Source organism: Gymnogyps californianus, chromosome 5, assembly GCF_018139145.2.
Source record: "Gymnogyps californianus isolate 813 chromosome 5, ASM1813914v2, whole genome shotgun sequence".
NCBI classification, from domain to species: domain Eukaryota; kingdom Metazoa; phylum Chordata; class Aves; order Accipitriformes; family Cathartidae; genus Gymnogyps; species Gymnogyps californianus.
The window spans coordinates 10,233,887-10,248,917 of NC_059475.1; the positions used below are offsets into that span (position 1 = coordinate 10,233,887).

The 15,031-nt window shown below is 37.9% G+C and overlaps 1 protein-coding gene across 1 annotated transcript in view; it reads left to right on the top strand.

The window, feature by feature from the left end:
- The window catches only part of LOC127016950 (synaptotagmin-9-like), a 69,912-nt gene extending 56,617 nt beyond the window's left edge, over positions 1 to 13,295 (top strand). The window contains 5 exon segments of the mRNA XM_050897791.1: positions 9,363 to 9,483; positions 10,542 to 10,713; positions 11,363 to 11,492; positions 12,062 to 12,215; positions 13,282 to 13,295. Coding sequence (XP_050753748.1) covers positions 9,363 to 9,483; positions 10,542 to 10,713; positions 11,363 to 11,492; positions 12,062 to 12,166 — 528 coding nt within the window. The 3' untranslated portion in view covers positions 12,167 to 12,215; positions 13,282 to 13,295.
- The last annotated feature ends 1,736 nt before the right edge of the window (positions 13,296 to 15,031 follow it).

The following is a 15,031-nucleotide window of genomic DNA, read 5'->3' on the forward strand; positions in this document are numbered from 1 at the left end:
TTGTTTTGTGAAACTTCCCTCTGTGAGGCATCCCCTGTCTGCCTGACCTACTTGTCCTTCCATTTTTACCATCTTCACCTAACATCAAAACTCCTATGTTTCCCAGCTGAAGCTCTCCTTTACATTTCCTTTTGAGAAAACAGTTGCCCTCCAACCATCTATTCCTATATAGAACAATTTACGTTTCATTGCTGTTCCCAAGCTTGTCAGCATTTCTAAAGCACCGCTGCCTTCTCTGCAGAGGGAAAGGTTTGAGTCAGCTCTGTGCTAAAGTACTCTCCTTTAAAGCTTTAGCATTGAGAAATCAAACCCACCAAGAGGCTTCCCTTTCAAAAGACTTCTGAAGCACAATACCAAAGGTGGCAAGCTGTAAACACTGACAAGGTGGGATACACTGAAGTAGGATATACTGGAAGAAAAGGAGGAGCAAATCTGTCCACAGCACCTCGCTTGTAAACTCTCATCTTACAGGTTATGACATTTTCATTTTTAAATATTAGATCAGGAAGATGCAATTATCTTCTCTAGCTCTCAAGCATTCCCTATCCTACACATACACACACACACACACGTGCACCCCCTGCCTCCCAGTAACAATCAAAACTAAAAAAGGCAGCCTGCAATGCCTGGAATAGAACAATCAGGGCAGAGTTTTTTGTATTATTAAATCTATACTGAACTTTGTTTTTTGTAGAAAGCAACAAGTCATAGAAGAATTGCAAAAAGCAGTAACAATTCAAGAAAACAAAATTGTTTTCAGAGGAACAGTTTAACTTGCAAGGAGAAACTGAAACTTTAACTTCTTTCTCTGACCGACAATGCCATCTAGCAAGCCTTCAGAAACAACTCTGTACACACTCTCCTCCTCTTAATAACTGATGAGGAAGTTAAAAATTACTTATATTAACTTTCTACAGAAGTTTCATTTTCAGAATGCCTCATTTCTGTTTTTCCTGTGAAATCAATTTCTGACACGGCCACACACACATAAACAGGACAAGTACTCCAGCTTTTCCAATCATGTCTCTACTAATTTTCATTAGCTTAATTCAGACTATCTATCTCCCCAGTTCATCAGTTTAGTTTGGAACAAATTAAGATGTTATCTCTATCTCAACAATTACAGGATAATTCATTAGATTCACTCTTAGGCCCAGATTCAGCAAAGCACTTTAGTTGTTGGGAATTGAAAATCTACGTAAAGGATTCAAAGCCAGTAAAATCTATAGGATCTAAGCATATGTTTAAAAATAAGTATGTGTATGAAGTTTATCTTTACTGAATGGAGGCTTCTTTAAAGTAAGGATCTTACTACAGAATAATTTATCAATAAACTCTTAAATGACTCAGTAAGAACAAATATATTCTGTAAATGCCTTCAGATAACTGAGGACAATATGCAGCTAACCGATTGGAAAGGCAGTTTCAGTTAATCACTGCCATCCTATTTATAGGATATAAATTATGACAATGGAGATGTTGGGTCTTTAGAGGGATAAGTACATTGACTGCCTACAGGAAAAGGCCTCTGTCCTTGACTTACTAAGGACAAGGGCAAGTTACGTGTATATTCTTCTCAAAGACATTAACTGGATTTGTTCTGAAACCTATACGAAGGCAAAAGGCTTATCCTTTGACTCCAGCTACCCACATTCTAAGATAACTTGACTGACTGGCACGACACAAAGTCGTGTCTGGAGGATCCTCCTTATGCAGACTACAGTGATCTGCCTTAAAGAAAAGTAGTCATGACACAAGGATGGTGGAAACAGGAGAGAAAAAAACCCAAAAATCCATATCAAAAGATCTTCAGGCTCTGAAGTGGAGACAGAGGATATGCTATCTGCTGGATGCTTTACTTTTGATACTGTCTTTATATAGAAGTTGCCAAGATGCTAGGCAAAACTATGAGTAAGTTAAAATAAGAACATAAACTCCCTGAGGTGACAGTCATAGTGGCTCTCCACGACCTGGTCTGCAGGAAGGATTCCTACTTCTTTCCGTCCCTACGAAGTACAGCACAAAGTTGTGGTATTCAGAATTGGTCTGTCGGGCAAGACGTCTGTCTGACTATAAGGTGCTCCAGAATACCTCAGAGAAAAGGTATTAGAAACTCTGTTGTGGTATCATCTTGGCATTACTAATATAAATCCTAATAGAGAAAAATCAAGCTACGTACTTGGTTGAGCAGCAAAGCTGAAGTTGAACTTAGCTGCCAGAGGATATTTTTTTTCTAAATTAGAACGTGCAACACCTTCTGTTGGCTGGCTGGCCTAAGTGCTTTCTTTCCCCCTTGCAAGGGTTTTTTGCTAGGAGTCTTTAGCTGATGATACTTTTCACTGTATTAGTCATGCAAGAATCTCTCAGGCCCAGCATTTTTATCAGCGTGTGCTAAGTAGCAAATGCTGTGCCATAGACAAGCCCATGGAGAGAGTACTAGGGATCAAAGGTGCACTTTCTTATCCTGCCTTTTTGTGCATCCCATCAGACTGGCTTCTATGTATACACTTCATACAGTTGTATAGGCATAAAAGCTGATAGCCAGTCTGTGACTTGACATGAAAATTATATTGTGTACACAAAGCAGTATAAAATCCAGAGTGAATTACAGGCAAACACTTCAGCTTTTTTATATTCCTTCACTGTAGTGAAACTAAGCTTCAGAATTGTTATTTAATGTTCTTTCCTAGTAAGTGAAATCAGACTCATTTTCACATACCTAGCTTTAAAAGCTTCTTTACTTATTTGCTTTCATTTTTTAAGAAAACCATGAATAAAAGAAATAAAGACAATGAAATGCAAAAAATGGAATCACACTGAGAAAATAATACAATTTGCAAATTAACTTAAAACATGAAATATAGCCTGACATTGATGTATTAAAAGAATAATTGTAAAAGATATGCCATTCCTATTTTCCACAAACTTTACTTAATCATATCTCTGTAGATATAGCTTGATTGAGGCATTAATAAATACCTACTTTACTAGAGTTCATTTCTTTGATTTAAGATGTCATGAAAATAGAATTTTCCAATCATATCTTCTCTATTCATCTTAAAATGTGTAATGAGAAAGCAGCTGGCACTCTTCTAGTCACATGCAAATTCAATTAAAATCAAACATTTCTGAAGAGTTTTTCTCGATATACATTTCTCATAGATATGACTCAAAATAATTCTATGATGAAATAATCAAAAATGTAGAGCTAACTTCATGAATTCATCATGTTAGACACTTTAGATTTACTATCATTCCCAAACAGATTAGAGTCTCAAATTTGTTTAGTATGGTATTTGCATAATATTTGTATCCTGGACATGTACCTGAACTGAATTAATATGTTAGCTCACTCAAACCCAAATCCAGACTTCTCAACACAGTTGAACAATTTAATAAATGTATATCCCAAAAAGCAGATAGCACTTCTTAAAGTATTTTTAATTAATTTAGACTTAACACATATACCTAGTATACTTAAATTATCTTCGTCTTAGCAGAGTGAACCTCCTCTAAAATAAATTCTTGCAAAATTCAAACCCCCACATTATCAAACATTAGAATGATGTACAGTAAAATTTGTCTTGCATTACAGAAGTATAATTCCATTAATTCCAGGAAAGATTATGAAATAACTAGCAAGATATTTTTTTTTGTTTAAAATACAACTAATGCTTCTCAGCTAGGAGGGAAAAAAAAGAGAGAATTTAATTAAATACTGGTAATCAATCCTTTCTGTGCTTCAGAAGCTCAAATTATATCATCTCATTTCATGAAACCTCTGCTGTTTTTCTGTTTTCCAGTGACCTTTGCAGAGATGTATAACTGCTAAAGGAGGTAGTATGCAAAGTTACCGTTGCCTGAGCTGTACAGGTCTGACACAGCAATAAGAATTTATAAAATCTCTAAAATCACTAGTGCCTTGACAACCTCTTTCAACAGTTAGCAACTTTAAAAGAAATAAGCAAGGGCATCACTGCCTTTAAGTGCTCCCATTAATGGTAAGTTGATGAGATGTGTAAAAATACATCTGAGCACCTCACAATCCATAATTAGCGTTATTTTTGCAACATACCAGAAAAGTAAAAAAGTAGTGTCTGTCTTTTTATAGATGGAGAACTGAAGAACCTGGTATAATTGAGACATATGCTTTAATTAGAGTCGCACAGGCACTGCGTGATAGCAGGCCTATCACAGCTGTCTGCTCCAGAAATACAAAATGCAAGATTCAGAAGAAATGGGCACAAAACCTATGATTGCCTAACTCAAGGACAGCATATCTTCTTCTAGACCAGAGGCAAAAGCAGAAGTTGTAACCTATAATTTGTCTGGTTTCCCTCCATCTCTTGTTGCCTGTTTTGCATGATTTTACATACCCATTCTCTGCACTCAGATGTATTTATGAGAAGGGTGAGGAGAAATCTGATCCCACGTGTCATCCCCATTTGTCAGAAACTCCCCAACTATCAGGTACCTTGCAGGTTTCACTGAAAAGGTTTGATCCAGCCTGAGCTTCTTAATGCAGCCTCCAGGGAATCACAGGTGAAGCCATTTAAGGGCCCATTGCCGCAGCCCTCTTTAAGGTTACACATCTCCCTGGTTAATATGCTGACTTAGACTCACCTAAGCACCAGCATGGAGCTGTTGACACAGTACTAGGGAGTGATTTATCCTGCAGGCTAATCTCTAATGAAATTAATAATTTTAAAATCTATAAATACTGTATGACCATAGACTAACAAGCTATTAACATTACTATTGGAATTCAGCGTTTTAAAAGATATATTAATTTTGTGTTAATTTTACAGGGGGGAAACCAGAAATGTTTTCTGGGAAAAGCAGGAACTATAAACCTTTGAATAGAAGCCACTGAAAATGATTCAAATAACACAATTTTTAAGATATATCAAGTATTTTCACCAGAAATGGAACAAGGAGGAAGCATAATGTGAGGGAAGTCTTATCATCATGCTCCTAACAGCAATGAAAGGGTCTTATTTATCTTGAGGTTCCAGTAAGGGATTCATTTCCTTTGTGAAGATACAGTTTTCAGGCAAACCTTGTGATTTACACCTCTGGTTTGAACTCTCCAGCTGACTGCTTACCCAGTATTGAATACATCTAACTCTCCCTGGTAACACCGGGTCATTTTTTAAGGAAGAAACTTCATGCTCTTGCCCTGTTGAATAAAGGACTACATTAACAGAACAAGGGCTCAGAGGCAAATCTAGGCGGGATTATCAGAAAGAGACAGGTTGTGTGGCTCACTGTAAGGCACAGGTAACAACATCAGGCGCTCGGCCATCACCCCAAGCCTGAAGCTGAAGCCTGAGGCCCTGGAAAAGCAAAGCAGACACCAATCGTGTTCTACCTTTTTTAGAATACAGGAATGAGCAGGTTATAGATTAAAAATGGAGGCAGTGCTTTCTTCCTCTGTACGTGGACAATTTTGAGGACAATGGGAGAGGAGCTTGGACCTTACGTACGTTTATTACAGCATATTTATTCGGTTCTTACAGTACGCTTCCTGCTGAACAGGACCAAAAGAAAAATAATATAGGGCATACTAATATAAATAAATTATTATTGTAATGTAATTATCTTCTGAATATTTTCTTTTAAGTTATTAATACTATTAACCAGCCTTTTGGTCTGGTTATATTAGGGCTGTCCTGGTTGCACTGTAACATGCACAGTATGGTATTACTACGACACTAAATAAAGTTAGACACAAATTTGGAATGTACAAAATGCATGGCTTGATAACCTACAATATTATGAAATCCTTTCCTAAGAAGGAATTTTAAAATGTCTCTGGCAGTGTAATATTTATATCACCACATTTTGTCAAGCATACATAGTAACACGTAAGTACTCAATTCAAACAGAAGCATAATCCTTGCAGAAGATCCTACCCTCTATGCTTGTTAATTCTGTTCCTTAAAGCTATTTCTTGATAATACAGTACACCTTTAGTGACAATCCATGGCTTAAGCCATGTGGCTCAGTGATTTTAAACTAGTGAAGGTGTGCAATAATCCTCTCTGTGCTCTGTTACATAGACCCTGGTTCTGTTAAGAAACTGAATTTATAGTAAGGACCTGTGTTTGCTGGATGTAACAGTCACGTCTGTGACACCACTGATCTCCAGTCAGAGCATGTTGCCTGTTCCAGTTGCCTGTTGCAGTTACCCAGACAGATGAACACACACATGCAAATTCTGTGGTGCAGTCACTGTTTGTGGTACTCTTTGAAGAACATTCCCTCATTGAGTTGAACTTTTAAGCCCCAACAGCAAAATTTACAATGTTTGGAACTGTTAAAAACGTTGCCCTTCGACTACAGAAAATAGGGGTAAGCAGGGTGGACTAGCCAGGGCACTGGGAAGGGCTCACTCTGTTAGAAAATCTATCTTTCCAAAATTAAGAAAACATTTACAAGTAACGAGTATTATGGAGTAGTAGTTAATTCCCTACAAATCAAAATGAAAGTGTGAGAAGACAGGGCTTCTTTTTCAGACTCAGAGAAGGATTTGCATGCCAAAAAGTATGTCTCTTTCCTGCTGCTGCCTGCAAGCTTTCCTTCAATTACATTCTCAGACTGCCATGGTTAGATTACTACTAGCATTGGCTTATGAACAGACTGAATCTCACAATCATCTGTGATCTATTGCTACAACACCTACAAGTTCTAGAACTGGAAAAGACTCAAGAAATTACAGGCTCTGTTTCCAGTTTAACAGTGTTTTTCCTGTATAATGCCCAGTGCAATTTTTGAAAAAGCATTAACAAAGTATTATTGTCATTGCAGCATTTGCTAAAAAATACATCACAGTGTAGGTGACGATTATTTTTCAAACGTAAGGCAAAGCTTGTGGATAAGTACATTCTGGCATAATTCCTAACACTGCATTCAACCCATGTGATCCGTTCTTTCCTAACCAGTTCATTTATGCAGACAGTTAACATTTTTCTTGGAATTTGTATCTAAAAAAATTGTATAGTAATTCATTTACCTATGAACTTCTTGATAAAAATTGATAAAAGATTTTAAAATGTTGATTCAGGATGATCAAGTCTGGAATGGAAACTCTTGTATTTGGTAGTAGCAGTAAAGCATTTACAGTACTCACATAATGAATTACCTAGTCACCATGTGGAGCACTGGAGTTAAATACAGAGTGACTTTGCCATGGTAGACAATATCTAAGAATACCAAGATACACAGTTAAAACAACAGATGCCTGATGGGCTTCTTTACGGTCAGGGAAAACCTGAGTGATTCAACAATGCTATCTTCTCCTAAAAGTTTGTGACCAATTCGTGAAAAATAACCTCTCAACCAAAATTTGCCAGAGTGACAAATTCCCCAAATTGCCAAAAGGTGGCTTCACTCAATAATTTCTTTAAATGGCTTATGAAATTCTGCTCCCCTCAGAGTTGCAGCACGAGAGAGAACTCCACAGCTACGAATCTCAGCACCTCAGAGCTGGGGAAGTACACTTAAATGCTGGAAGTTGTTCTTCCTCACAATGGGAAGGATAAGTGAAATCTTTGCTTCCTGTTCCCCAGGTTATAGGTATCAAGCTCCAGCTGACCACTGGGAATATTTCAGAGATCAATTATTCCTCCTGTAATGTTAAGTGCAGGTGTTAGCCAAGAGAAATTTCTCCTGGATGTGCTGACATCACTTTAGCCTGTAGGACTTCTTACAGCATCACCTTCTCAAACAGCACTTTGATCTTCCCACAGTCAAAGTGAGTCAGTGACACAGAGTTTGTTGCAGCAGGTCTGCTTCCAAGTATGAGCCATCAAGAGACACTAAAGAGGGTGAGTCATATCAGCTATCTTGATATTGTCACAACCTTTATTAGCTTTACAGCTACCATGAAACACTGATCTTTAGAATGGAAAAGATAATAGTTGATGAAGACAAGTCAGGGTTAAAAGCTAGTTATTACTGACAAAGGGCCCATAATATCAGCTTTTTCCTTCTTTAACAGCATCTCTCTCTCCAATAACAGCACAAGGAAAGGACCTATTTCTGAATGAATGCACATGATTTTTTTTTTTCCTTGCATGAATTGAGAACTAAAGCAAAGATGCTTGAGCAAGGGGTTGGATCAAGTGACCTCTAGAAATCCTTTCCGACATAACATTTTTCTACAACTTTGTGACAGCAATTCTTTCTGTCCTGCATGTCTGCCCTGCTAACTCATTAAGCTACGTAAAGGGACTGCATAGGCTCTGGGCATTGGTCTATACAGCAACTAGCTCAGAGACAAACACTAACCTGTTAGGTGCTGTTTCGAGGTATTTTCACTCACCTTCCATATCATCCACCACCCTTCATTTTTTGGTGGCTGACACAGAAGGAGCCAACCTAGGAAAGGAGAGAAGCTATTGCACAAAGCTAAGTGGGCAAGATACACATATTCCACAACAGCTGTATTTCCCTTCCCTATAAAACCTAGACCGTAGCTTTGAATTTGCTGGACAGGATAACTTTTTTCAGTCAAGAATGAAATCTTAGGTTACAGGAGATAGATCTATGAAAGTACCAGCTCTCTGCTCAGTCAGAAAAAATGCAAATCAAATCCCAGAAATCATTTAATGCAGTCCTTTATTCACTATATTTTTTATAAAAGAGCTGGATTTCCTTTAAAAAAAAAAGGCAGATGCCTTGTAACTGCAAACAGGGTTTGCTCATTTTCTACTACCTTTCTGAAACCCTGATGCCATTGACACAGGAGAGGGTTGCAAATCATTCTGTCAATGAAACAGGTGGATGAGCTTACTTGAGGGAGCTTGTCTGCACAAGGCACAGGAAGTAATGTCCTTACTCCTGGTGGAGACTGCCCCATTACCATAGCGACTTCACACCTGTCACACCTGCGTTTATGCAAGCTTCAGAGTTGCATAAAACTTTGCCTTGCGCAACCAATGTTTTCTTCTGTGAACCTCTCTATGGGTATCCTTCTGCAGACCAGAAGGAAAGGCACAGAGATCTGTTGCAGCTTGTCAACGATACATGCAAATCACTACAAAACATAAAATAGAACAAAGGTAGTCCAATGCCTCATGCTGTACCTCAAGACTTAATAGTGTTTCATCTCCAAGGACTGAGTGCTAGAAACTATAACCACATTTACACTTGAGAACTTTGGTGGTCTAGCAGCAAACATAGCAACTTGAACCTTGTATGCAGATGGATGTCTGTTTTTTCAGATACGTTTCAGAATGAGAATTCAGCTTTTGCTTGCATAACTGTAGATCCCCAAAGGTATATTTTTATCTTTAGCTCCCGTTATGGGTAGGGAAAATTGTTATTATTGCTTCACATTATCTCTTTCCTTGGAACAGGATAACGTGGATCTTGGTGACCTGATGTTTTCACTCTGCTACCTTCCAACAGCTGGTAGACTAACTATCACAATAATAAAGGCAAGAAATTTAAAGGCAATGGATATCACAGGAGCATCAGGTAGGAATGCATTTAATGCTCAATGTGGATTTCTGTCCCATTTCCCTCCTGAGACACAGAATTCAGCACTCTCAAATCCCAGAATGATTTTTGAGAAGAGAGTTCTTATACTGCGAGCTCCTGAGTTACTTGAGTACAGGAGTTTCTGAGAAATAATATATTTTAGTTTGTTCAGTTGCAACCAACAGTTTAAAATAATCTGCTCTTAATAAGACTGCAAGATTATTATATCTAAAGCCACCGTGATTCAGAATAGCATGAGTTGGCCAAACTGCATTCATAACACCGGGAATTTGTTTGTACAGCAGACTATTTGTTACGGCTATGGCACAGAGGCAGATTGACCCTCTCTGACAGTCTCCAAGAGCCACTGAGCCAATTCTGCTGTTGTTGGCATATGGACAAAACAGCGATCATCCCAGACTCCTTTCAGCAACTCTTTCAAAATTTGATGACGAAAACAAGAAACTAATTTAAATAAGAGTTCATAGATGACTTTTAAATACTAGCAGGGAGTTGTAGAGCTCCTAGAAAGGAGCTACAAAGAAATAGCTTTTTCTACTACATTCAGGAGTTTAAAAATAATTATAATTCTCTTAAGAAATATAAGCCACTAATTGTTACACTTCGAATTATATTTAACCATACATCAGTAAATCCCACTGTGTAAAATATTGTCATCTTCTGTCTGTCCTACAAATCAGTACAAGTAATTAGGCTGTTATAAATAGGCTGATACGCAGGCTGTTGTATAAAACAGTCATATATAACACGGTTCAGTGGATATTTTAATACCCTTTGAGAAGTCGGTACACAACAAGGAGCTTCTTGAACCTAAACTGTTCATTATAAGCAGTCAACCAGGTAGAGGAGCTTTCAAAGCTCCACTGCCTCCCAGGCATTCCATGGTAATAAAGAAGCTCAAATTCCAGTCAGGTCCAGGTGACTCATTCTGCAAGCAGGTATGGGCATACAAAAAGGCTGCTCCCTTCACTTTCCATTTATGTTTGCTTAAAAACAACAAAAGAAAACCAACATTGTTCTTATGATTCACACAGATCCCTACGTGAAGGTTTCTTTAATGTGTGAAGGAAGGCGACTAAAGAAAAGAAAAACTTCCACCAAGAGGAATACCCTTAATCCCGTTTACAATGAAGCCATAGTCTTTGACGTCCCTCCAGAAAACATTGACCAAATTAACTTGTCGATAGCTGTTATGGATTATGACCGGTGAGATACCTGTAGCTATAAAATAACATCATCTATTGGCTTATAAAATCTTGCACAGTAGATTTGCATCCAGAAACAAAGTTATCATTTTTTCCCAATAAATGGGAAATTAATGTCATGTTGAGTTTGGTAGAAGACTAAAATTTCTTGTATCGTCAGGCAGAATTTCCTTTCCAAATTTTAAAATACAGATTTGCATCCATAACTCACTTAACTAAGCTGCATATATGTTTACCAGAATGGAAATAACTGAACATATAATCAGACGGTCCACACACTGATGTTCTGTTTGTGCACAATTACACTAACCCCTTAGACACATGCCTCCATTTCTAAAATTGTGGCTTAGAGTTTACTTGTATTTGCAACTAACTACAGAACACAGGCAAAGAACTTTTTACATTCTTCATGCAAAAATAAGAAACAAATGCACACAGACACACAGTGTGTGCTATAATGGGGAAAATATTGAATTATTCTGATTAGAGGGAAATGCAAAGAGCAAACCTACATATTTTATGGTTCATTATATTTTTCAGGCAAGAATTAATTCTAAAAATCTGTGATTAATGTTTCTAATGAAATATGTAAATGGTATGCTTCTAAAGGTAAAATTTTAAGAAAAAAATATTATGGAACATTTTCACAGTGTAGGTCACAATGAGGTCATTGGAGTATGTCAAGTAGGCAACGATGCAGAAAGTCTAGGTCGTGACCACTGGAATGAAATGCTGTCATACCCTCGGAAACCCATTGCTCACTGGCATCCTCTTGCAGAGGTAAGACTTTTATTTCTTGTTTCCCCATTACTATAATTGTGAATATTCTTCCATATGGCATTAGAAGTTGGATAAAATTTTATGAACAAAACCAAGATCCACATGCATGCACTAAATCCTAGAAAAGGGCTCAGAAACACTGAGATTAAAAGTCAAACATAACACGTAAGTTAAGTCTGCTCCTTTCAATTTTAGGGAGACAGAAAGTAATTAATGTCTTTAATATATACATGAAAACACCAAACATTCTACACTGGATTAAGGGTTTGGTTTTGTTTTTTAAATAAGATCTTGGGTAACTTTCACTGATAATTGATATAAATTAATGGACCTTGTTTACAGAACAACCAAGACCTATTTTTTTTATATATAACAACCTAATTTGACTTCTTCTCTTGTAACAATAAATCATCCATGCCACTAGCACAAGGGATGCCTAACTGCACTGAAAAAAAATGTTTAAGTGTCTCTGGAGATCTGAGGCGCTGATAAGAAGCGACACAATCAGAAAAGCTTTTCAAGGTTCCTATGTTTTTTTTGTTTTGTTTTGTTTTGTTTTTTGTCTTTAGGGCCCTATTCAGCAGAAATGTTATGCAGGTCTGCGCTTGGATGGCTGCCGAAGAGGCTTCCTCACCCTTTTAACCTATTCAGCAGAAATTTGGCATTCCTGTTGAACTCTTTCTTAGCCATATCCTCAGGGGCTATTCCACAGAGTCCAGTGGGGTAAAGATGTCCTTTTAATCCCTCTGTCTAATCCTCTCCCCAATACAGGGAATACTAATCCTGATTCATGAGACACAAAAATTCATCAAAGATCTAACTAAATTGCTTCCTAAGAGTTACCACAACTTACTTTTATTGTTGCTATCACTGGCTAAAGTCAGGCAGTCATCCCAGTCAAAAGAAACTACTATGTTTATGAACAGCCACAATGTTACATCCAGTGCTGAAAGACAGGAAAGTATTCCTGTCAAGCCACGAATGATGCCGTAAGCACCTAATACACAGAGGCAGGCAGTTCGCAGCCTCTCTGAGTATACTTTATGCATCAGAGTGCAGCCATGTTACTAGAATGCAACTGAGGACTTTACCTACTTGGTTGTAAGCACTAACCCTAGGCAGTTCCATAAATTGTCAGGCAATAGGAAGATGCTACAAAATCGCAAAAATACCAGAGTCTTGCCCTATGTCCATAAGCAATTACATTTACTGGTGCCTGGGGACCACAGCAGCACAGTTTCAGCAGGAAGAACTTTGAGTGCCCACAGGCTCCGTTGCAGTGGGAATGCACGATGCCTTTTCAGAGCATAGGTGCTGCCAACATGCAAGTGTGCTGTGAAAGAAGATCAAGCAAAGTGGGGGAGCTCTGCCTGTATGTTTGTGCCTTCAATGACAAGCTAGCTACTGGCTGAAGTGCCACACTTGAAATGCCTGCCTGGGCATTTGGGAGCTAGGTTTAGAAAACACACCACCAAGCTTTCAGCTGTAGCCAAGCATTGATAGGAATGGCTTGACAAAGCACATAAGGGGTAGTGTAATGGTTACTGTTTCCCAGAATATGAGAAGTATCTCTTAGCAGGAGTTGTCTACATGCTTATATCCAACCTGTCTTCCCTCTTTGATAAATTTTATTGCAGCCAGAGCCCACAATTAGGTTTTGACAGCTCTTCCCTTTTTACAGACATCCTGTTCTTTTCATACATGCCTGGCTAACTTCTTTAGATTTCATTACTGTAGATTGCTTTTCATGTCACTGAGCTAAACAGAGACATATTTTTTTCCTTCCCAGGAATCAAGTGGGGGAGGGTGTCCAACGCATCCAGGCTGTGCAGAGAAATATATACACAGCATATCATTTTGGTTCCTGAATCAGGATTAGACTCAGCGAGAGCTTCTGGAACCTCTGTGGCCACAGCCATAGGACCCTGAATATTTGCTGAATAGGACCCTCAGTCTTCTACTGTGTGAAGAGCTATTGGTTTCAAGTAGCGTAATGTTATCCACTTGTAGCATTAATTCTCCAGCTGACACTACTGCTACTGATAGATTATTTGTATGGTCGTAAGCATTACCTAAATTCAAGTCATAATTTCTGTTCATTAGAATAACCCAGGTTTTACAAGCAACATGATAGCAATGAAAACCAACAAATATGGGAAGCAGCAACAAATATGGTTCTTGTATTTGCAAAAAAGGCGCGGTATTGTGAATGGATAGCTTTCTAAATCATTTTTTTTCAAGAATGACTGTCGTCAGACATTTTTTTTTTGATGACAAGTTGCATCCTCAGTCTCAGTTGGTGCCTCCTTTCACCTTATATGAAAACAAATTAATATGGTTCTTTGCAGAAATCTTTCAAATCTGAAAAACTGAAAAAAAGTTCTATTGGGTGAGAACAAGATACATATGGTATTTGTAATGACAGTATGTTCTTTTAGAAAGAAGATAACCACCTGTATAACATGGAGGCTGTTAGTCCTCAACCTTTGTAGATGATTTTCCAGTCAATGTTTCTTACCTGTGTCCATGACGCTGCAAAAAGTTGGAAGCATATCACAGGCGGCTATTCTCTATCATACAAACAAGCACACACATGTGCGTGCATGTGCGCACACACTTACAATGTCATTTTAAAATGCTGTTCCAAATATATAGTGCCTGTGAAGACTTTCTTTATTATTTGTAGTAGAATTAACAGGGCTATTTTACATGACGGTATATTGTAAATGCTGACAAATTCTGACCATTAAAAAAATAATAAATCAAAGCACTGAACTCTTTGACATGATGAAATCTATGCCCCGGAACAAGAGCCCCTGGGATAAATTTTTGCCACTAATTTAGCCATGCATGGAGTTCTCTCTTCCTTCAAACTTTTCTAGAGAGAATTTGATTCAAGTTTTTACATGGGGATTTTTATTTAAAAAATGCAGATGCAAAGTATGGGTATTTTATATAATCGAGTTGCCTGCTACGTGCTTACAGATAGGGAGCCCTGGTCTTTATATATAGTTTAGATAAGTTTACGTGCACACACATTGCTTCATGTCTTGTATGTGTTGAACGCTCACCAAGCATTTTGGATTTGCAATTTTGCCGACACAAATATGCATGCACAGATTGAAGAAAATATTTGAAATTTTGATCCAAAATCTGAAAAATTAGTTTTATAACCTATCATTTGAGGATCTTGTAGAAAATCAAAATTGCTAGTGAGTAAAGCACAGCTTGGCACTTGCAGGAGGTCTTGGATCTGTTGTAAATGTGTGCTGCAGCTATAAAGCAGAAGTCCTGTAAGTACAGTGGTTTTCGAAAATCTCATGCCATGCTATGGAGAATACAGCTACCACATACAAGGATACTCCTGGCCAACTAAACAACTCTTCAAAACCTGCCCAAGCAAAATTTCAGGTGGGTAACTGGGCATTTCCAGAAGAACGAAAAATACAGATATAAAGTTGCTGTGGCAAAACTATTTCACTACACTTTCAGCTGAAGCTTTATATCAGCAGGCCAGTGATATGATACTATGTTCATAT